This window comes from Pleurodeles waltl, chromosome 9, assembly GCF_031143425.1.
Source record: "Pleurodeles waltl isolate 20211129_DDA chromosome 9, aPleWal1.hap1.20221129, whole genome shotgun sequence".
Lineage (NCBI taxonomy): Eukaryota > Metazoa > Chordata > Amphibia > Caudata > Salamandridae > Pleurodeles > Pleurodeles waltl.
The window spans coordinates 749208132-749231250 of record NC_090448.1 but is presented as its reverse complement, the minus strand read 5'-3'; the positions used below and the strand labels follow the sequence as shown (position 1 = coordinate 749231250).

Sequence of the window (23119 nt, the reverse complement as noted above, 5' to 3'; positions counted from 1 at the left end):
CTGGGAAGTTTGGTATCAAACTTCTCAGCACAATAAATGCACACTGATGCCAGTGTACATTTTATTGTAAAATACACCCCAGAGGGCACCTTAGAGGTGCCCCCTGAAACTTAACCGACTATCTGTGTAGGCTGACTAGTTTTAGCAGCCTGCCACAAACCGAGACATGTTGCTGGCCCCATGGGGAGAGTGCCTTTGTCACTCTGAGGCCAGTAACAAAGCCTGCACTGGGTGGAGATGCTAACACCTCCCCCAGGCAGGAATTGTCACACCTGGCGGTGAGCCTCAAAGGCTCACCTCCTTTGTGCCAACCCAGCAGGACACTCCAGCTAGTGGAGTTGCCCGCCCCCTCCGGCCAGGCCCCACTTTTGGCGGCAAGGCCGGAGAAAATAATGAGAAAAACAAGGAGGAGTCACTGGCCAGTCAGGACAGCCCCTAAGGTGTCCTGAGCTGAGGTGACTCTGACTTTTAGAAATCCTCCATCTTGCAGATGGAGGATTCCCCCAATAGGGTTAGGATTGTGACCCCCTCCCCTTGGGAGGAGGCACAAAGAGGGTGTACCCACCCTCAGGGCTAGTAGCCATTGGCTACTAACCCCCCAGACCTAAACACGCCCTTAAATTTAGTATTTAAGGGCTGCCCTGAACCCTAGAACATTAGATTCCTGCAACTACAAGAAGAAGGACTGCCCAGCTGAAAACCCCTGCAGCGGAAGACCAGAAGACGACAACTGCCTTGGCTCCAGAAACTCACCGGCCTGTCTCCTGCCTTCCAAAGATCCTGCTCCAGCGACGCCTTCCAAAGGGACCAGCGACCTCGACATCCTCTGAGGACTGCCCCTGCTTCGAAAAGACAAGAAACTCCCGAGGACAGCGGACCTGCTCCAAGAAAAGCTGCAACTTTGTTTCCAGCAACTTTAAAGAACCCTGCAAGCTCCCCGCAAGAAGCGTGAGACTTGCAACACTGCACCCGGCGACCCCGACTCGGCTGGTGGCGATCCAACACCTCAGGAGGGACCCCGGGACTACTCTAAGACTGTGAGTACAAAAACCTGTCCCCCCTGAGCCCCCACAGCGCCGCCTGCAGAGGGAATCCCGAGGCTTCCCCTGACCGCGACTCTTTGAACCTAAAGTCCCGACGCCTGGGAGAGACCCTGCACCCGCAGCCCCCAGGACCTGAAGGACCGGACTTTCACTGGAGGAGTGACCCCCAGGAGTCCCTCTCCCTTGCCCAAGTGGAGGTTTCCCCGAGGAACCCCCCCCTTGCCTGCCTGCAGCGCTGAAGAGATCCCTAGATCTCCCATTGACTTCCATTACAAACCCGACGCTTGTTTCTACACTGCACCCGGCCGCCCCCGCGCTGCTGAGGGTGAAATTTCTGTGTGGGCTTGTGTCCCCCCCGGTGCCCTACAAAACCCCCCTGGTCTGCCCTCCGAAGACGCGGGTACTTACCTGCAAACAGACCGGAACCGGGGCACCCCCTTCTCTCCATTCTAGCCTATGTGTTTTGGGCACCACTTTGAACTCTGCACCTGACCGGCCCTGAGCTGCTGGTGTGGTGACTTTGGGGTTGCTCTGAACCCCCAACGGTGGGCTACCTTGGACCAAGAACTAAGCCCTGTAAGTGTCTTACTTACCTGGTTAACCTAACAAATACTTACCTCCCCTAGGAACTGTGAAAATTGCACTAAGTGTCCACTTTTAAAACAGCTATTTGTGAATAACTTGAAAAGTATACATGCAATTTTGATGATTTGAAGTTCCTAAAGTACTTACCTGCAATACCTTTCGAATGAGATATTACATGTAGAATTTGAACCTGTGGTTCTTAAAATAAACTAAGAAAAGATATTTTTCTATATAAAAACCTATTGGCTGGATTTGTCTCTGAGTGTGTGTACCTCATTTATTGTCTATGTGTATGTACAACAAATGCTTAACACTACTCCTTGGATAAGCCTACTGCTCGACCACACTACCACAAAATAGAGCATTAGTATTATCTATTTTTACCACTATTTTACCTCTAAGGGGAACCCTTGGACTCTGTGCATGCTATTCCTTACTTTGAAATAGCACATACAGAGCCAACTTCCTACATTGGTGGATCAGCGGTGGGGTACAAGACTTTGCATTTGCTGGACTACTCAGCCAATACCTGATCACACGACAAATTCCAAAATTGTCATTAGAAATTGATTTTTGCAATTTGAAATTTTTCTAAATTCTTAAAAGTCCTGCTAGGGCCTTGTGTGTTAAGTCCCTGTTTAGCATTGTCTTTTAGAGTTTAAAAAGTTTGTTAAAAGTTTGAAATTAGATTCTAGAAACAGTTTTAGATTCTTTAAAAAGTCTTCCAACTTTTAGCAAAATAATGTCTGATACAGAGATGAATGTGGTGGAACTCGACACCACACCTTACCTCCATCTTAAGATGAGGGAGCTAAGGTCTCTCTGTAATATCAAAAAAATAACCATTGGCTCCAGACCTACCAAAATTCAGCTCCAGGAGCTGTTGGCAGAGTTTGAAAAAGCCAACCCCTCTGATGATGACATCACAGAGGAAGAAATTAGTGACTTGGAGGCCAATGTCCCTCCTCCAGTCCTAAATAGGGAGAACAGGACCCCTCAAGTCCTGTCTCCAACTGTGTTAGTCAGAAATAGTGAGTCCCTCACAGGAGGGTCCCACATTTCTGAAATCACTGAGGATGCTCTCAGTGAAGATGACCTCCTGTTAGCCAGGATGGCCAAAAGATTGGCTTTAGAGAGACAGCTCCTAGCCATAGAAAGGGAAAGACAAGAGATGGGCCTAGGACCCATCAATGGTGGCAGCAACATAAATAGGGTCAGAGATTCTCCTGACATGTTGAAAATCCCTAAAGGGATTGTAACTAAATATGAAGATGGTGATGACATCACCAAATGGTTCACAGCTTTTGAGAGGGCTTGTGTAACCAGAAAAGTGAACAGATCTCACTGGGGTGCTCTCCTTTGGGAAATGTTCACAGGAAAGTGTAGGGATAGACTCCTCACACTCTCTGGACAAGATGCAGAATCTTATGACCTCATGAAGGGTACCCTGATTGAGGGCTTTGGATTCTCCACTGAGGAGTACAGGATTAGGTTCAGGGGGGCTCAAAAATCCTCGAGCCAGACCTGGGTTGACTTTGTTGACTACTCAGTGAAAACACTAGATGGTTGGATTCAAGGCAGTGGTGTAAGTAATTATGATGGGCTGTACAATTTATTTGTGAAAGAACACCTATTGAGTAATTGTTTCAATGATAAACTGCATCAGCATCTGGTAGACCTAGGACCAATTTCTCCCCAAGAATTGGGAAAGAAGGCGGACCATTGGGTCAAGACAAGGGTGTCCAAGACTTCAACAGGGGGTGACCAAAAGAAAGGGGTCACAAAGACTCCCCAGGGGAAGGGTGATGAGACAACCAAAACTAAAAATAGTAAAGAGTCTTCTACAGGCCCCCAAAAACCTGCACAGGAGGGTGGGCCCAGAGCCTCTTCACAAAACAATGGGTACAAGGGTAAAAACTTTGATCCCAAAAAGGCCTGGTGTCATAGCTGTAAACAGCATGGACACCAAACTGGAGACAAGGCCTGTCCCAAGAAAGGTTCCACTCCAAACTCCCATCCAGGTAACACTGGTATGGCTAGTCTCCAAGTGGGATCAACAGTGTGCCCAGAGCAAATCAGGGTCCACACTGAAGCTACTCTAGTTTCTGAGGGTGGGGTGGATTTAGCCACACTAGCTGTCTGGCCGCCTAACATGCAAAAATACAGACAGCAACTCTTAATTAATGGGACTAGAATAGAGGGCCTGAGGGATACAGGTGCCAGTGTCACCATGGTGACAGAGAAACTGGTTTCCCCTGGCCAATACCTGACTGGAAAAACTTACACAGTCACCAACGCTGACAATCAGAGAAAAGTACATCCCATGGCAATGGTTACTTTAGAATGGGGAGGGGTCAATGGCCTGAAACAGGTGGTGGTCTCCTCAAATATCCCAGTGGACTGTCTGCTTGGAAATGACCTGGAGTCCTCAGCATGGGCTGAGGTAGAACTAAAAACCCATGCAGCAATGCTGGGTATCCCTGAACTGGTGTGTGTGAAAACAAGAGCACAGTGCAAGGCACAGGGTGAACAAGTAGAGCTGGAGTCTGGAAGAATGGCCCAGCCTACCAAGAGAACAGGAAAGTCAGTTGGGAAACCAACTGCAACACAGCAAAAGAAAGGGAACCTCTCTTCTCAGGAAGAAGTTCTGCCCTCTGAGGGAACTGAGCCTTTGGAGCTTGAACCTTACCAGGTTGAGCTCTTAGGCCCAGGGGGACCCTCAAGGGAGGAGCTGTGTAAGGGACAAGAAACCTGTCCCTCTCTTGAAGGCCTTAGGCAGCAAGCTGCTGAAGAGTCCAAAGGCAAGAAAAATGGAACGCATAGGGTCTATTGGGAAGATGGACTCCTGTACACTGAGGCCAGAGACCCCAAACCTGGTGCCACTAGGAGAGTGGTAGTGCCTCAGCTGTTCAGAGAGTTCATCCTAACATTGGCCCATGACATTCCCCTTGCTGGACATTTGGGACAAACCAAGACGTGGGAGAGGTTAGTCAACCACTTCTACTGGCCCAATATGTCCAACATGGTTAAGGAGTTTTGCCTCTCCTGCCCCACCTGTCAAGCCAGTGGTAAGACAGGTGGGCATCCAAAGGCCCCCCTCATTCCACTTCCAGTGGTGGGGGTTCCCTTTGAAAGAGTGGGTGTGGACATAGTTGGTCCACTAGAACCTCCCACAGCCTCAGGAAATATGTATATCCTGGTAGTAGTGGATCATGCTACCAGGTATCCTGAAGCTATTCCCCTTAGGTCAACTACTGCCCCTGCAGTAGCCAAGGCCCTCATTGGTATCTTTACCAGAGTGGGTTTCCCTAAGGAGGTGGTGTCTGACAGAGGTACCAACTTCATGTCAGCATACCTAAAGCACATGTGGAATGAGTGTGGAGTGACTTATAAATTCACTACACCATACCATCCACAAACTAATGGCTTGGTTGAGAGATTCAACAAGACATTAAAAGGCATGATCATGGGGCTCCCAGAAAAACTCAAAAGGAGATGGGATGTCCTCTTGCCATGTCTGCTTTTCGCTTACAGAGAGGTGCCACAGAAGGGAGTAGGATTCTCACCCTTTGAACTTCTGTTTGGTCATCCTGTAAGGGGACCACTTGCCCTTGTTAAAGAAGGCTGGGAGAGACCTCTCCATGAGCCTAAACAGGACATAGTGGACTATGTACTTGGCCTTCGCTCTAGAATGGCAGAGTACATGGAAAAGGCAACCAAAAACCTTGAGGCCAGCCAACAGCTCCAGAAGTTTTGGTATGACCAAAAGGCTGCACTGGTTGAGTTCCAACCAGGGCAGAAAGTCTGGGTTCTGGAGCCTGTGGCTCCCAGGGCACTCCAGGACAAATGGAGTGGCCCTTACCCAGTACTAGAGAGGAAGAGTCAGGTCACCTACTTGGTGGACCTGGGCACAAGCAGGAGCCCCAAAAGGGTGATCCATGTAAACCGCCTTAAGCTCTTCCACGACAGGGCTGATGTCAATCTGTTGATGGTAACAGATGAGGATCAGGAGGCAGAGAGTGAACCTCTCCCTGATCTTCTGTCATCAGACCCAAAAGATGGTACAGTAGATGGAGTGATCTACTCAGACACCCTCTCTGGCCAACAGCAAGCTGATTGTAGGAGAGTCCTACAACAGTTTCCTGAACTCTTCTCCTTAACCCCTGGTCAGACACACCTGTGTACCCATGATGTGGACACAGGAGACAGCATGCCTGTCAAGAACAAAATCTTTAGACAATCTGACCATGTTAAAGAAAGCATCAAGGTGGAAGTCCACAAGATGCTGGAATTGGGAGTAATTGAGCGCTCTGACAGCCCCTGGGCTAGCCCAGTGGTCTTAGTCCCCAAACCTCACACCAAAGATGGAAAGAAAGAGATGAGGTTTTGTGTGGACTACAGAGGGCTCAATTCTGTCACCAAGACAGATGCTCATCCAATCCCAAGAGCTGATGAGCTCATTGATAAATTAGGTGCTGCCAAATTTCTAAGTACCTTTGACTTGACAGCAGGGTACTGGCAAATAAAAATGGCACCTGGAGCAAAAGAAAAGACAGCATTCTCCACACCTGATGGGCATTATCAGTTTACTGTTATGCCCTTTGGTTTAAAGAATGCCCCTGCCACCTTCCAAAGGTTGGTGAATCAAGTCCTTGCTGGCTTGGAGTCCTTTAGCACAGCTTATCTTGATGATATTGCTGTCTTTAGCTCCACCTGGCAGGATCACCTGATCCACCTGAGGAAGGTTTTGAAGGCTCTGCAAACTGCAGGCCTCTCTATCAAGGCATCCAAATGCCAGATAGGGCAGGGAACTGTGGTTTACTTGGGACACCTTGTAGGTGGAGGCCAAGTTCAGCCACTCCAACCCAAGATCCAGACTATTCTGGACTGGGTAGCTCCAAAAACCCAGACTCAAGTCAGGGCATTCCTTGGCTTGACTGGGTATTACAGGAGGTTTGTGAAGGGATATGGATCCATTGTGACAGCCCTCACTGAACTCACCTCCAAGAAAATGCCCAAGAAAGTGAACTGGACTGTGGAATGCCAACAGGCCTTTGACACCCTGAAACAAGCAATGTGCTCAGCACCAGTTCTAAAAGCTCCAGATTATTCTAAGCAGTTCATTGTGCAGACTGATGCCTCTGAACATGGGATAGGGGCAGTTTTGTCCCAAACAAATGATGATGGCCTTGACCAGCCTGTTGCTTTCATTAGCAGGAGGTTACTCCCCAGGGAGCAGCGTTGGAGTGCCATTGAGAGGGAGGCCTTTGCTGTGGTTTGGTCCCTGAAGAAGCTGAGACCATACCTCTTTGGGACTCACTTCCTAGTTCAAACTGACCACAGACCTCTCAAATGGCTGATGCAAATGAAAGGTGAAAATCCTAAACTGTTGAGGTGGTCCATCTCCCTACAGGGAATGGACTTCATAGTGGAACACAGACCTGGGACTGCCCATGCCAATGCAGATGGCCTTTCCAGGTTCTTCCACTTAGAAAATGAAGACTCTCTTGGGAAAGGTTAGTCTCATCCTCTTTCGTTTGGGGGGGGGTTGTGTAAGGAAATGCCTCCTTGGCATGGTTGCCCCCTGACTTTTTGCCTTTGCTGATGCTATGTTTACAATTGAAAGTGTGCTGAGGCCTGCTAACCAGGCCCCAGCACCAGTGTTCTTTCCCTAACCTGTACTTTTGTATCCACTATTGGCAGACCCTGGCATCCAGATAAGTCCCTTGTAACTGGTACTTCTAGTACCAAGGGCCCTGATGCCAAGGAAGGTCTCTAAGGGCTGCAGCATGTCTTATGCCACCCTGGAGACCTCTCACTCAGCACAGACACACTGCTTGCCAGCTTGTGTGTGCTAGTGAGGACAAAACGAGTAAGTCGACATGGCACTCCCCTCAGGGTGCCATGCCAGCCTCTCACTGCCTATGCAGTATAGGTAAGCCACCCCTCTAGCAGGCCTTACAGCCCTAAGGCAGGGTGCACTATACCATAGGTGAGGGTACCAGTGCATGAGCATGGTACCCCTACAGTGTCTAAACAAAACCTTAGACATTGTAAGTGCAGGGTAGCCATAAGAGTATATGGTCTGGGAGTTTGTCAAACACGAACTCCACAGCACCATAATGGCTACACTGAAAACTGGGAAGTTTGGTATCAAACTTCTCAGCACAATAAATGCACACTGATGCCAGTGTACATTTTATTGTAAAATACACCCCAGAGGGCACCTTAGAGGTGCCCCCTGAAACTTAACCGACTATCTGTGTAGGCTGACTAGTTTTAGCAGCCTGCCACAAACCGAGACATGTTGCTGGCCCCATGGGGAGAGTGCCTTTGTCACTCTGAGGCCAGTAACAAAGCCTGCACTGGGTGGAGATGCTAACACCTCCCCCAGGCAGGAATTGTCACACCTGGCGGTGAGCCTCAAAGGCTCACCTCCTTTGTGCCAACCCAGCAGGACACTCCAGCTAGTGGAGTTGCCCGCCCCCTCCGGCCAGGCCCCACTTTTGGCGGCAAGGCCGGAGAAAATAATGAGAAAAACAAGGAGGAGTCACTGGCCAGTCAGGACAGCCCCTAAGGTGTCCTGAGCTGAGGTGACTCTGACTTTTAGAAATCCTCCATCTTGCAGATGGAGGATTCCCCCAATAGGGTTAGGATTGTGACCCCCTCCCCTTGGGAGGAGGCACAAAGAGGGTGTACCCACCCTCAGGGCTAGTAGCCATTGGCTACTAACCCCCCAGACCTAAACACGCCCTTAAATTTAGTATTTAAGGGCTGCCCTGAACCCTAGAACATTAGATTCCTGCAACTACAAGAAGAAGGACTGCCCAGCTGAAAACCCCTGCAGCGGAAGACCAGAAGACGACAACTGCCTTGGCTCCAGAAACTCACCGGCCTGTCTCCTGCCTTCCAAAGATCCTGCTCCAGCGACGCCTTCCAAAGGGACCAGCGACCTCGACATCCTCTGAGGACTGCCCCTGCTTCGAAAAGACAAGAAACTCCCGAGGACAGCGGACCTGCTCCAAGAAAAGCTGCAACTTTGTTTCCAGCAACTTTAAAGAACCCTGCAAGCTCCCCGCAAGAAGCGTGAGACTTGCAACACTGCACCCGGCGACCCCGACTCGGCTGGTGGCGATCCAACACCTCAGGAGGGACCCCGGGACTACTCTAAGACTGTGAGTACAAAAACCTGTCCCCCCTGAGCCCCCACAGCGCCGCCTGCAGAGGGAATCCCGAGGCTTCCCCTGACCGCGACTCTTTGAACCTAAAGTCCCGACGCCTGGGAGAGACCCTGCACCCGCAGCCCCCAGGACCTGAAGGACCGGACTTTCACTGGAGGAGTGACCCCCAGGAGTCCCTCTCCCTTGCCCAAGTGGAGGTTTCCCCGAGGAACCCCCCCCTTGCCTGCCTGCAGCGCTGAAGAGATCCCTAGATCTCCCATTGACTTCCATTACAAACCCGACGCTTGTTTCTACACTGCACCCGGCCGCCCCCGCGCTGCTGAGGGTGAAATTTCTGTGTGGGCTTGTGTCCCCCCCGGTGCCCTACAAAACCCCCCTGGTCTGCCCTCCGAAGACGCGGGTACTTACCTGCAAACAGACCGGAACCGGGGCACCCCCTTCTCTCCATTCTAGCCTATGTGTTTTGGGCACCACTTTGAACTCTGCACCTGACCGGCCCTGAGCTGCTGGTGTGGTGACTTTGGGGTTGCTCTGAACCCCCAACGGTGGGCTACCTTGGACCAAGAACTAAGCCCTGTAAGTGTCTTACTTACCTGGTTAACCTAACAAATACTTACCTCCCCTAGGAACTGTGAAAATTGCACTAAGTGTCCACTTTTAAAACAGCTATTTGTGAATAACTTGAAAAGTATACATGCAATTTTGATGATTTGAAGTTCCTAAAGTACTTACCTGCAATACCTTTCGAATGAGATATTACATGTAGAATTTGAACCTGTGGTTCTTAAAATAAACTAAGAAAAGATATTTTTCTATATAAAAACCTATTGGCTGGATTTGTCTCTGAGTGTGTGTACCTCATTTATTGTCTATGTGTATGTACAACAAATGCTTAACACTACTCCTTGGATAAGCCTACTGCTCGACCACACTACCACAAAATAGAGCATTAGTATTATCTATTTTTACCACTATTTTACCTCTAAGGGGAACCCTTGGACTCTGTGCATGCTATTCCTTACTTTGAAATAGCACATACAGAGCCAACTTCCTACAAAGTACTTTTCACAGAAGTAATTGAAACCATACAAGAGTGTGTTGGAGGAATGGAGAACGTACCTACTAATTTGTCTAAACAGGCATTCCAAATCCTTACTCCAAATACGGTTGTGGTCCTTTGACATGGAATATTAGGTGGAAGAAACATTCCTGTGTTCAGCTACTGTTGTATGAAAAACCATAGGCAGATGGTACTGTTGCTGGAAGATAAACTGATTTTATATCACTGCGGTTGTTGAAAGGCTGCAGGCACCACTAATGTCTTTGAAAGTTGTTTTCTTTAAGAACTTGAAATAGATTTGCTTAATCAGGAAAGTGAAATCTTCGGTTTGGATGCCTAATAGAATAGACTGCTGGTTAAAATACACCTGGAAGCTTATGAAGCATTAACGTCATACCATGTGACATTTACTAACACATGAGCACACTTGGTGTGAGTCAGAATTTAGAAAGATTTTATACACAAAGTACAACTTTTTTTTAAACGTTTTTAAGGTGTAGGATTACCTAAAAATCAAGGATGCAGTTAAGCACATTAATAGCCATATAATGTTTAATTCTATTCAGATGACAAAGTAGGTCATCTAGTAGTAAAAGACCAAGATTTCCACAGTAGATTAAAGGATTTAGGCACATATTTATCCTTTTAAACGCAAAACTGCACAAACGCAGTTTTGCGTCAAAGTATAGCGCCGGCTTGCGTCATTCCAAAGCACCAGGAGGCCGCCAAATTTATGGAATCCCGCCAGCCGGTGCAAAGGGTGGGCTAATGTCTGGGAAAATTATGTTAGCCTAGTGGGGGTGGCGGTATGGGGGAAGGGGATTTTGAACAAAAAATGATGATTAGACAGGTTGGAGGCAAAAAAAAATGCCTTTAACCAGCCTAGTGTCATTTCCTGTCGCAAAACCATCCAAACCACACCACTCCTATCTTATGAAAGACAGGAGTCATGCCCACCACCCCAATGGCCAGCACGGGGACAAGTGTCCCCTGGGCATGGCCATTGCACCCAGTACCATGTAAGGGGGCCAATTTCAGGGCCCCAAATGAAACTTACATTTAAAAAAAAAAAAAAAAAAATACTTAACTGGGATGGGGTCTCCTATCCTCTGGTGTGGGTGGGGGTGTTCATGTGGCTTGGAGTGGGCACCTGTGGGCTCTTTCCATGTTCTTTGACAATGGAAATGGGTCCACAGGTTCCCTAACGCCTGCCCTGCCCCAGGTGTTAAGTAATGGCGCTAAGCAGGCTTAGAGCCATTATTAACGCCCACCCCCTATCCGTACACCTTTTTCGCATAGGAGGATAAGTACGGCGCTAGGGGCTTTGAGTCATTTTTTGGACGGGAACGCATACCTTGCATCTCATTGACAGAAGGTGGTTTCAAGCATCCTAAAAATGACTAACTCCAATATTTTGATGCTAGACGGGTGTTGCATCAAAATATGAATATGGAGTTTAGCTTGAGCTGAATTAGCGTAAAGAAAAATGATGCTATTTCAGTGCAAACAGAGTATAAATATGGGCCTTAATCTGCAAAACACAGAAAGGACTGAAGGCAGAAGAAAAGCATGGCTTGGTGGAGTCCCCCCTTGGATCATCTTATTTTCCATAGAAGTATTAGCTGTTTAAAAGCTAGAGCGCCTGCTCCAGTTATATTATGTTTCATATATTTATAGAGTGCATGTACCCCAGATGGTTTCATGGCAGTAGATAACAGGTTTAGCCCACCATCAGAGCAGTTAGTCATATGCATGCTTGAAAAACCAAGCCTTCAATAGTTGCCTGAATCTTTAACAAGAGGTGGATCTGATCTTATGAAGGAAGGAGTTCCAGATGTGGGGGGAGAGGACAGAGAAGCAAGAGCCTCCCTACCTCTTCTTTTTAAATGATGGCATATAGACTAGATTCATGTGGATAGACGTTAGATTCTGGTTGGGGATGTATTTTTCAGTTCTGAATGAGATGAAAGCAGGACTTCTACCATAGATGGATTTGAGAATGATACAGCCTGTCTTAAGAATGGTACATTGTACCACTGGTAACCAATTAAGTTTATTTATCAACGGAGTGGTACAACAGTGTCTTGGTTGTTTGAATAGAAGTCTAGCTGCTTGATTTTGTACAGGTTGGAGTCTGCAAGAAAGACATTTTGGAAGGCTAAGATAGACAGCATTTATATAGTTTATTCATGAGATGACTAAGACAAGGATAACCTGAACTTAGGCTTTAACAGTGAGGAACTTGCGAATCGTCTTCATTTATTTGCAGCTGTAGAAAGCAAGCAGATGTGACTGCTCCTACTTGCAGTTTCTTTGACAAATGTTTGTCGACAAAGACTTTTTACAGAGTGCTTAAGTTGGGGAGAGATGCCCATTGATGGAGACCAGAAAGAAACGTTCCACATCAAAATTTTATTTTGAGTTATAACAAGCTCTGTTTTATCAGAGTTCAGTTTTAGATTATTATTGTTCGTCCAATCTCTATTAAACAGCATAGAATTTTGCAAAATGTACTTGGCTTTGATGGAATCATCAATACTGAAGAAGAGCTGCATGTTATCTTCGTAATTGTATATCTAACTTCCTCTTCTTGAGGGAATGTTTGGGGTGGTCGAGTCTACAAGATGGGGGGGGGGGAAAAAGGACCAGCGCCTGGGTAATGCCTCTGTCAGCTGCCTCCCGTATATCGTCTACAACTGAAAGAATGACCGCTTCAGTTGAATGGGCTGGCCTGAAGCCTACCTGGTGAAGGTCAACAAATGCTGATTCTTCTAAGTATTAACAGAGATGTATGGCAACATTTACTTCAAGCACCTTTGCCAGATATGGCAACAAGGAGATCAGGCAATAGTTTTTCATGATGAAAGGTTCCTCGCCGGATTTCTTCTGTTGCCTCCTTAAAGGTGTTCAGAACTATGCCTAGACTAAGCGACTGATTTAGCCATCTCTCTCCTCAATCAGGTAAGCATGAGAAACTGTTTTTAATATTTTTTTTGGGGGGGCAGACATTGTTGGGGGATCCATATTTGACTTTTAACAGGTCAGTGAGGAAATGTTTGGCAAGGGCAGGAATATCAGATAGGGTAAATGGATTCCTTATGTCAGCCCAGTAGTTGCCAAGCAGTGATACATAACAAATGTATGAATGACTGATGTGGGACATAATAAGAAAAGCCTCATGGATAGAATGCTTGCATTGTCTCAGGCATTCATAAATATACCTGACTTTCTTACAGTTTTAGGTTGTATTTCCTCATTGTCCAGGGCAAAACTAATGCCTGTTGTAGCAGTCAGTCCAGAATTCCTGGCCAGTTCCCTCTGAGCAGAACACAAGCAACACCAGACATGTTTGCTGGGCCTGGTCATTGAGGTGCAACTGAGTCCTGTAGGACATTGAGCTACAAAATGCACTCCTGGGCAAAACTGTCATATTAGAATGTATCTCTGAGGAAGAACAAAAATGGTGGTGGGTGGCTTAAATGAATCCCAGCCGCTGGTAATTGTTTTTGTCCTCATTAGTTTATGCTTCGCATACTGTGTGGCTACAGACAGAGACCAACCATATAGGAACCATTCTTGTCTAAACCAAATGCTTCACCAAGTCCTCCCAACATGGAATGACAAACAACACCAGCTATGTTTGAGTCTTTTTGGGCCTCAACAGTAGTTACAACTTGTGTTGTAATGTAAAGTGAGCTGCAAGACCCGAGTCTGTACACATTTGAGACATTTCACAGAGGAATAAATGTGATTGAAGGAATTGTTGAATTAATTAATTACTCTGGGCTGCATTCCATTCCTGTCTGTACTCAAAAAGACAATGTCCTGGAATGTGGCCCAGTAATTACAAGTGTCTGCGATTAATTTGACAATGCTTTTATTGCCTTTGTTTGTCCATACAGCAAAATAATTTCTCAGCAACCATGAAGGTCTAGGGACAGCTAGGCGTAATCTTAATTTTAGACTGATGTACCGATCCATGTCACATTTATTTAAGGTGGGGATGGAAAGAGCCTTGGCCGTTGCCGATTCAGGGCTTCTTTGCTCTGATTCAGTAGCCTTACTTGTATGCTTGAGCCACACTTAAGCATAATTGAGCAGGGTCACTTACGAAATTGATTTATTCGACTGCACTGTTGCCAATTACTCTTATTTTTCCATTATTGGATTGTGATAGACCTAATTTCAGTTTCAGTGTCTCCGATAGACAACATTTTCTATGCAGCACACACTTGTGTGTTGTGCATCCAGTGTTTCTAAAGAGCAGGAAATTCTCTGATTGGTATAGTATACGATTGTGTTTGTCACTACAAAGTAATAATTCTTCTGGTCATTGTGGTAGACATTTGAGTATTGTTTTTGATTGAGTTTTGAGCTTCCTCTAGAAGGCAGCCTTGCTAGCTGTGTGCAGGTTTGAGTTGCTGCATCCTGGCATGAATAACAGGTACTTTACATGATTATGTATTGCCATATGCCAGTTTTGATTAACTAAGTAATACCTGGAAGGAAACTATTTTGTAAATAGGCAGCACTACTGGAATGACTGTGCTGCTTCATTCTCACAGTTAAGCAAAATTGTCCTTGCATAATTAAGAACCATAACTAACATAATTTCGAAGCACCACTGCAAGCATAAATGATCACTACTGCAATTATGATTTAGAAGTGCCATGCAATATTTGAGCTGCACATAATGTGTATCTGCAGAACTCTGGAATATGAGGGGAACCCTTCCAATTTTATTTACTGGTGGTATTTTCAGATGCAGATATTTGAATAGGCTGTTAAATGGCACAGGGATGTGATGAGTTGTGTATCTTCTGATGCGTTATTTGTGACCAGTGTTAATTCTTGGGAATACCGTTTATAGTTGATTTCCTTTGGGATACATTGAATGAAATGGACATTTTCTTCACAGTTCGTACTGGACCCAGATTTATTCTGATGATCTCAGAAATATACTTGCTGTTGCAAAGTAATAATATGTGTTGGTACTTGAATTAACTTTGAAGTATTAGAACATTTCATAGCCTTCGTTTGAAAACTTACATTAAAATCTACGGTGTGTGACATAAAACAAAAATAGTTGTGGCTTCATTTCGTTTTCCAAAAATATTTTGCAGAAGATTCTTGCTTTGTAAAAATTGGGTATTTATTTTAACACAGGTTTGTTATTATTTAAATTAAAATGTATGAAAAACCCAAACGGAATGTCCCCGAGAATCATCTGACCTAGCCATTTGTTCATGTTTCTTGCAGATATCAGGGAACTTGTGTGGGAGCAGGGTCGAAACAATGTCATTGTGACAACTGCTGATCGCCACATGCTGAAACAGAATTCACAAGAAACTGTTGGTAAGGATTGCAGAACAGTGTTTTCTGTTGAGTATTCGTAGGTTGTCTCTGTATCCATTGATAATGTAGATGACTGTTGGACACAATCAATGAATGCTCCCTTTCTGCACCTAGTGAAGGAGGCTGAAATACCTGAACAATAATCTGTGTACTCAGGTTGACAATAGGAAAATTGACCCCTTTCACAAGAATGTGCTCAAGGGCATTGTATTTGTTTAATATAGGGGCCAAGTTGGCTTTTGGAGGCCTTGCTAGGAAAGATAGGAGTTAAAAAATAAAGAAGTCATGGAGAGGAAGTGGAATCCAAAGTAGGAGTATGTATGCCAGGTTCACTACTCTGTAATGAGGAACCTTTCCCAGTTTAACATGCATTTACATATAGTGAATACGATTTTTGATTGTGTGCATGCAATACACTTAATTTTCACAGTGCTGCTAATACCCACCCTCCAATATAGCTTGGTATGTAGTTTTCAAAGTCCGAGATCTTGAACTTTTCTGGATGGCTACAGTTGTACAGCATAAGGTATTTCAACTAGTATGACTTCTTGTGACTTTCCATGTGAAGGATTTCAAACATATTTAACTGTTGCTTCTCCTTGTGTTACTGTCACAGAGTACTCACAAACCCTTCTAACTGCAGTTTCCCCAAATTATATGTCTGTAACCTTGATAGAGCAAAATTGTTGAGTTGTAGGAAGCTCCTCTTAACTTGTCCTGGTTATATTTTATTGAAACCCCGCTCACCAGCACTCCCACAATATAATTCTGATCTCTGAATTATATATAAATCCAGCCTCAAATTTATCTTGTCTTCGTCTTCGCAACACCAGCAGGACAGAAAATATGAGTGGGGAAGAGTGCATGTGCACTGCCAAGATGCCCTTGCATCATCTTTGTGGCCCATTGCATTATTCATCATCAGTTTACCAGCCCACAGCTTTGCTCCTTTGCCATAGATGACCGAATGAGAAGCTTTGGCTGTTATTCCGCGTCCCAGCTGTAGGTTGTCCCAGCGTGGATTATACATACAGCTTGCCAGACGGAACTTTGAAATCTGCTGCAATTGCCATTTTCCTAATCATTCTAATCGAGTAGGGAACAAATGGGGCTAACTTCCCAGAGCTGTCTTCTCTTTTGTCCACCATATCATCCCATAGTCGGAGCATCCATGTAAGATTGAAGCATACAAGTAGTGCAGAAGGAAGACGGCACCAGTAGAAGGCTCCAGACTAGTGTAAGTTATTCTGTGTGGATGGACACCTAGCAAATCCTTGGAGACCCTGCTGATGAGCACAAAACTCACTTGTGTAGGAGGGCACACGCTGATGAATAAAAAGCAAACAAATTACTGACAATAGAACTAACCAATGTTTAGCAATGGGTGGGCTTTAAGCCCAATGTACACTTAAAATAGATCTTTTCTTTTCAGCAACAGACATCCTGCACACCCGAGAAGAACTAAAAAGCCTCAAAAACTGAAAGGAAAAAAAGATCTGCACACCAGCCTTGGTAATAAGATGAACCAGTGCTCAGGCAAAAAAGTGGTCACTCACAATGCAAAAGAACCAATGGCTGAAGTAGGCAGACCCTTTGCCATATGCTGTATCAGGATTCGAAAAATGTTACTAAACCTGTACATAACTTAAATAATCTACTTGACCTAACTAATGTACTTGACCCGTAAACGGGTCAAATTGTGTGGTCCTAGGCAAATAGTTTACAGAGTTGCCTTTTTCTTATTTCTCACATTTGATTGCAACTTCAAATATGTGAGCTCAGCATTTCTGCAGTACAAAATACCTCTTTTGTTTAAGTAGACTAAATTTTGCTTCATGCATCACAAGAATGTAGCCCACATCCCCATGAGGTCTAGCCCACATAACCTAGGACTTTCTTTTAGTTTACTAACAACATTGCCATCAGGGCAGGAGTGTTTCTCAGTTTGTGCAAACACTCAATTTTAATGAATATATTACTAAACCATGATGTGCTAACATATTCTCATCTACACACCGTAACTTTCCAAAAATTATCCAAAAACCTCTCCACTAACTTGCAGCTTTACTGATAAAACTATACAGTGTATTAATCTGTGAAAATCGAGTTTCAGACATTTCCTTTGCACCTCAACATGCAAAGTATTCTGATTTGTTTTCATCATATTGATATATTTTTTCATCACACAGAAATATAAAAAAGGGCTTTCACAACTACTGAAATATATTTTGAAATGTTTGCACAGTTGACTTAGTCATTTAAATCTTGTGGATTAGGTAAAATCTGACATCCTATATCCTTTTATTTTACGTTCTAAGCAGCAGCTCACACAGTTCACCTTACAAAGTTCTGGAACTCTGCAGTCAGAAGGAAAATTAGTTGTAAGAAAAACTTACTTTTGACCTATGTCGGAACACAGAGCAAATGTGACATAAGAACAAGATTTAAAGGCATCTTTTATTGCCCCTCCACTTTTCAACTGAACAGAACACCTGTTCAGTGTCCACTCACCAGCGGGGATGACTGAGTATTAAAAATAGCTCAACCTGGTCAAATAAGACTCGCCAATGCGAGTGGATTTTTCAAGCCCTGAGCTGATTATAGAAACACATGCATATATATGCATGCCCCACGCATGCCCCCCCCACCTGGGCATATAGATACACAGACACACATTTATCTGTTTATTAATTACAGGAGGCAGGTAATAACCAAATAACCATAATTTAAGACATAACTTTATTATAATAAAACAGGGTGCTCCCGTGGTGCAGGATTGTGCATCCAAAGCTTCCTTCTGCGGAGATGTCTGTTTAAGTTTCATCGCATTAGTAAACATTGCCGTGACCGGGGCAGCATTCCTGGCTGCTTTTTCCATCCCAAGCGCACTTTGCTGTCCTCCTCTGCCACGAGCGCTTGCTTGTTCTCTTAAGCAGGGCACCAGTTGCTTCTTTTCCCTCCTTCCCCCGATGGGGTCCAGGTTGAGTTTCCCTCGCGATGTCCGGGGTGTCTCTGTGGCTTTCGGCGCCATTGGCAAAACCCAGGCACAGAGTGCCGCGCCTCCAAGGCAGTTGGAGGTGCCCGCCTACAAAAAGTAGGGGAGTAGCCACCCCCGGAATATTCGCGCAGCTCCGAGCCAGGCAGCGCGGTGCCCCGTTCTTTGAGCGGCGCAGTCTGCCACTCGTCCAGAGGCTGTCGTTCGTGCCGCACACTGCCCCAGGAATGCGGCAGCTCGGCAGAGACTGTCCGCAGCCCAGGCGCGCGGCAGAGGTGGGAGGGCCGCCGTGACCGTTGCGCTCACACGGGCTAGGCTGGAGGGCTGAGGCGAATCAGCTGGAACAGCCGGCCCCATCTTGGATTCCCCAGTCTAGGCAATGTCCTTGCTTATATATTGGATGTAGGCACTGCTCAGATAATTGACCAAATCATTAGAGTATCATATTATGGAGCACTTCAAGGTGCATATGAAATGTTGGCATAGGTCTCAGAGGTAGACAGAAAAGGATTCAAAATCTTTTCGGTAGGTAGCTTATGCCTTCACGGGTGAAGGAAGAAATGCAGAAAGTAGTTATAGAAATTATATGGATTTGGGCCCTTCTTCTTAGAGCAGGTTTCCAGTGATTGATACATCAGCAAATCCCTCCATCAGAATTTGTTACTGATGATTTTGTAGCCATCTAGGAGGATGTTGGAAAGAATCACGGAGACCACGTCAGTGAACCAGGTTTCAGTCAAGGAGTATTGGTGCCAATCAACAAATATTTCTGAATATTGGCAGCGCGTTTCACTGTAGATCTAGTAATTGACGATGCACAGGTGTACCAGTTTCCCTTGAATCATCAACTTTCCATTATTATGGTGAGGTGATGGGTCCCAGTTACTGATGAGCAGAGGAGTCTGTAACCTCTGTATGGCCTGGAATTTGAAGATGGGGAAGTGGTACGGCAGATGGCTTTCTTGGATGAAGAAGAAGGAGAATATATTAGACAGGCTGGATTTGATACTATGGTCAATAGTACCAATCATTTATTCTGGGCTAGGTTTCAGGAACGAATCCATGATTTTTTTTTCTTGCCACAGCTAAAGGAAGTCAAGAGGTTACAAATGACGAAGAGCGCTTACTCCCAAATGACTTGGCTGCACTGTAGCAGAGCTCCTGTGAGACCAAGCCTCTACCCCCAATAAATTTGCATTAAAATTTGGTCTCCGGTCCATGTTTTACAGCTAGTGAAGCAGGGGCTCCAAGGTGCCGAGTTGACGTCCCCCTAGCCTGGGGCCCCGGGAAAGCGAGGAGAGGCCTACGGCTGGCGTACAGACTGCAGCCTTGTGTGGTCAATGCAGATCTGGAGGCAGGCTATGGACACTGGCCTGCCTCACATCCTAGCAACAGTGGAATGACACCTGGGGCGAAGAAGTGGCACCCCAACCCCCACCGCTGGCCAGCAAAAGTGAGTTAGAGCGTCTGCGGCCTGAGGGTGGGACTGTAGGCAAGGAGGCAGAGATTGAGGCCCTGTGCGGGGGGCCGCCCCCGAGACGCAGGGGCTGCTGAGGACTGGCGGTGCGTGACAGGGGAATCCATCCTGGAGGAGGAACTGTGGTTCCTGATGCTAGGCTGAAGGAGGGGGCCCAGACCACTCCTGGTGGACAGGAGGTGCCCAAAAGGTGTGGTGACAGAAAGGGTGGCCATGACATGCGTGGTGGGGCCCAGTGTGGGCTGTTGGTTGGGGCCTGCATCGTTCAGACAGGCATACTAGCCTGAAGAGAGCAGGGGCAGCAAGCCCTCTGCGGATGTGGCCAAAGCCAGGAGAAGTCCAGGAGGAGGATTAGAGAGGACACGAGGTGCCCCACAACACCTAGCAGACAAAGGCTGAGGAAGAAGCCTAAAGGTGAGAAGCAACATCCCCTTAAGAAGGATGTGCTCTTGCCCCTGGGTTCACCGGTACCCAGGGCCTGTGTTGACTGGGGGCCCGGAAGAGGGGGTGGGTGGACCCCACAGCGTAGAGGACCTGAAGACTCCCAAGCCCCTGCCCCCCCCCCCTTTCTAATATAGTGTTCAACTAACTGGTAAAGTGTGGAGCCACTGTGGGGGGGAGGGGGGGGGAACGTACGCCCTAGCTGGGCACAGCAACAGATCGATGATGCAGGAGTGAGACCCAACTTGTGGAAATACACCAAGAGGACAATAAGACCGTGAGGCGACAGCGCCCACCTAGACTTAGCATGAGCCCAGTCACCCCTACAGCCTCCAGATTCAGTGGCGGCATGGCGGGCAGCAAGGGACCGAAATAGGGTTACCAACTGAAGTTGGATAATTTTACACAACCAAAGGAGGCCGCTGGGGCCCTCTGCACGAAGGAGTAGGGCATGGAAATGGCAACCGCGACACTAGAGCAAGATGCCATATCACTGAAGGACATCATGGTGGCACTACAGGGAGTGAGGGGTGCCCCAGAGGCCAAAATTGACTTAGTCGGGATGGACATGGCACTGACAAGGGCAGACTTCCAGAAGCAGAGCGCCAGGGTAAAGGAGGCAGAGGATTCCCCAATGGAGGTCAAAGACATCTCTGCTGCACTCCAAGAGCAAGTGTGTGAGCTCAAAGCCACTGCTGCGACTTTGGAAGACAAGGTTGAGGACCTGGAAGAGCACTCCCGCCAGGATCATAGGGGTCCCTGAGAAAACTGAGGGGCCAGCAGTAGATGTATTCATGGAGGACCTCATCCTTCACCATTTGCAGTCATGTGGCCTCTCGAAGTACTTTTCGGTAGAGAGCGCACTGAACCCCGGGCGCTCCCCCAAAACTAAGTGCCCGCCCGCGTCCGATCATTGCGAGGATTTTCAACCATACAGACAAAGACGTAATCCTCCAGACATCACGGATTGCCAGGTAATCGCGCATGGGAAAACCTACTACAGCAGAGACACTGAGGTAGAGTGAGAATGCAGCAAAGGCTCGACCTTCGAGCCCTGCCGGCTGCCAATCATTAAGGGAGTTCCTCCCCGCTGAACGGGGAGACCCTGCAAGCGGTCCATGTGCTATACAGGGACCAAGACTTTGACGGACCGGCAGCCAACGGCTGGAGCTGCAAAGGCATGGAGTCTGCTGGGGGAGGGGGCGCAGCTTCTCTCCCTACAGAAATATAACGCAGAGTTCCAGCCGTGGCTGATGGGGAAACCATGACTTGAAGAAGCCAGCATCTTGGTAACATGCTTTAGCTTTGGTGGTGGGGTTGGGGGCCCGAACTTACCAGCCCCTCCCCCGTTCTTATTTTCTAGTTAAGCTAAGTATGGACAAAAGGGACTCTGCACTGTTGGGGTGGCAGGTAGTTCAAGACCCGATCAGCAGGGAGGGAAGGGGTGGGGGGTGAGGGGGTCCACATTGTTGGGGTTTGTTCTCAATTTATTGTTGCAGTTGTGTTTATGACAAGCATGAGTAAGGCACTGAACGCAGACTTGGAACATAGGTACATGGCACACCCTGATGCATGGATGACTCCTACCCCCCCAGGCAATACACTTCACGTAGGGTAGGACACTTACAAAAGCAAAAGGAGGGTTGTCCTATAATATCTTAAACACCACTCTCTGAACATGGCACTCTTACAAGAAACTCCCCCACTGTGGAATACCTATCAGACCCTGCATAGATGGGGATACAGAATGGCAGTTCACACAGGTTAAACTGCTGCCTCTAAGAGAGGGGGGGCAGGCATTATGGTGAAGAAGTCACTTCCGCTCAATATTAGGCAACTCTGGACAGACGACTGAGTACAGTATGCAGCTTTCTCCGGGATCTGCAGGGGAAATGTACTCCTCAATTTACATCGCACCACTGTTGCATGAACACACGTTCCCAGCGCTCAATGCACTACTGCTGAGCCTTCCCCCGGGGAGTTAATTATGGGAGGTGACCTTAACACCACCTTAAATGACAACTCCGATGGGCATCCCACCAGACAAACGCATTAGTACGGGCAACCAAGCAGTATTTTGATAAAAATGCTACCCTAGTGGGCTCTGCACAAACGGTGTGGTAAGCGTACAAAGCGGTGATCAGAGGAGTGGGCCTCTCTGAAATGGTGGGGAAAAAGAGAAAAATGGGCTCAAATAGAATCCCAGGAAAGGGATATCACGGCGCTAGAACAGGCCTCCTTTACCAGCATGATGTTGAAGCGGCCCACACTTTAAAGCTTAAACAGGAATACTGTGACTTTGCGCACGAGGCGGCTAGATCCCAATATGGGGCACCTCAGCAGACACTGTATGAAACTGGGGGATAGAGCTGGGAAGCTACTGACCTGGCTTGATAGACGTGACACAGCACACCGTTGGGTAAGAGCGCTTCGCACTAAGTCAAGTTGCTCACTTAAGCGACAGTGAAGGGATTATGAGTGCTTTTGGAAGTTACTATGAGGTGCTTTACACCCGAATTCCTCGGACACAGTGGACGACTCACGTGAACTATTAGCAGATATTCCATTTTCCACCCTGTTAGCAGATGACAGAGTGCGTGGATGGGGAGTTAGCACTGGAGGAGACAGTGGGAGCCATTCGTAATTTGCAGTCAGGAAAGGAAATGGGTCCCAGAGTGATTCTGGTTGAATTATATAAGACGACAACAGCAGCTACTCCAACATCCCACCTGAAAAGGATGTATGAGCAAAGCCTGGCTAAAGGAGAACTCTCCCCAGACTAATGCTTAGCCTCCATTGTCATTATCCATAAAGAAGGAAAACAGGCAAATGACTGCAGCTCATATCGCTCAATTTCCCTGCTTAATGCAGAAGTCAAGATGCTGGCCAAACTGCTGGCCTCCCACCTTACACTGATCTTACACACACTGATTCACCCAGATCAGTCAGGGTTTATGCTGTGGCGCTACATGGCATTGAACC

General features: G+C 46.8%; 1 protein-coding gene across 3 annotated transcripts in view; it reads left to right on the top strand.

Moving 5' to 3' along the window:
- Positions 1-23119, top strand: part of PCNX3 (pecanex 3) — a 707803-nt gene that overhangs the window by 48125 nt on the left and 636559 nt on the right. For all 3 annotated transcript variants that reach the window (XM_069207883.1, XM_069207884.1, XM_069207882.1), the window contains exon 5: positions 15129-15224. In XM_069207883.1, coding sequence (XP_069063984.1) covers positions 15129-15224 — 96 coding nt within the window. The remainder of the gene's footprint in view (positions 1-15128; positions 15225-23119) is intronic.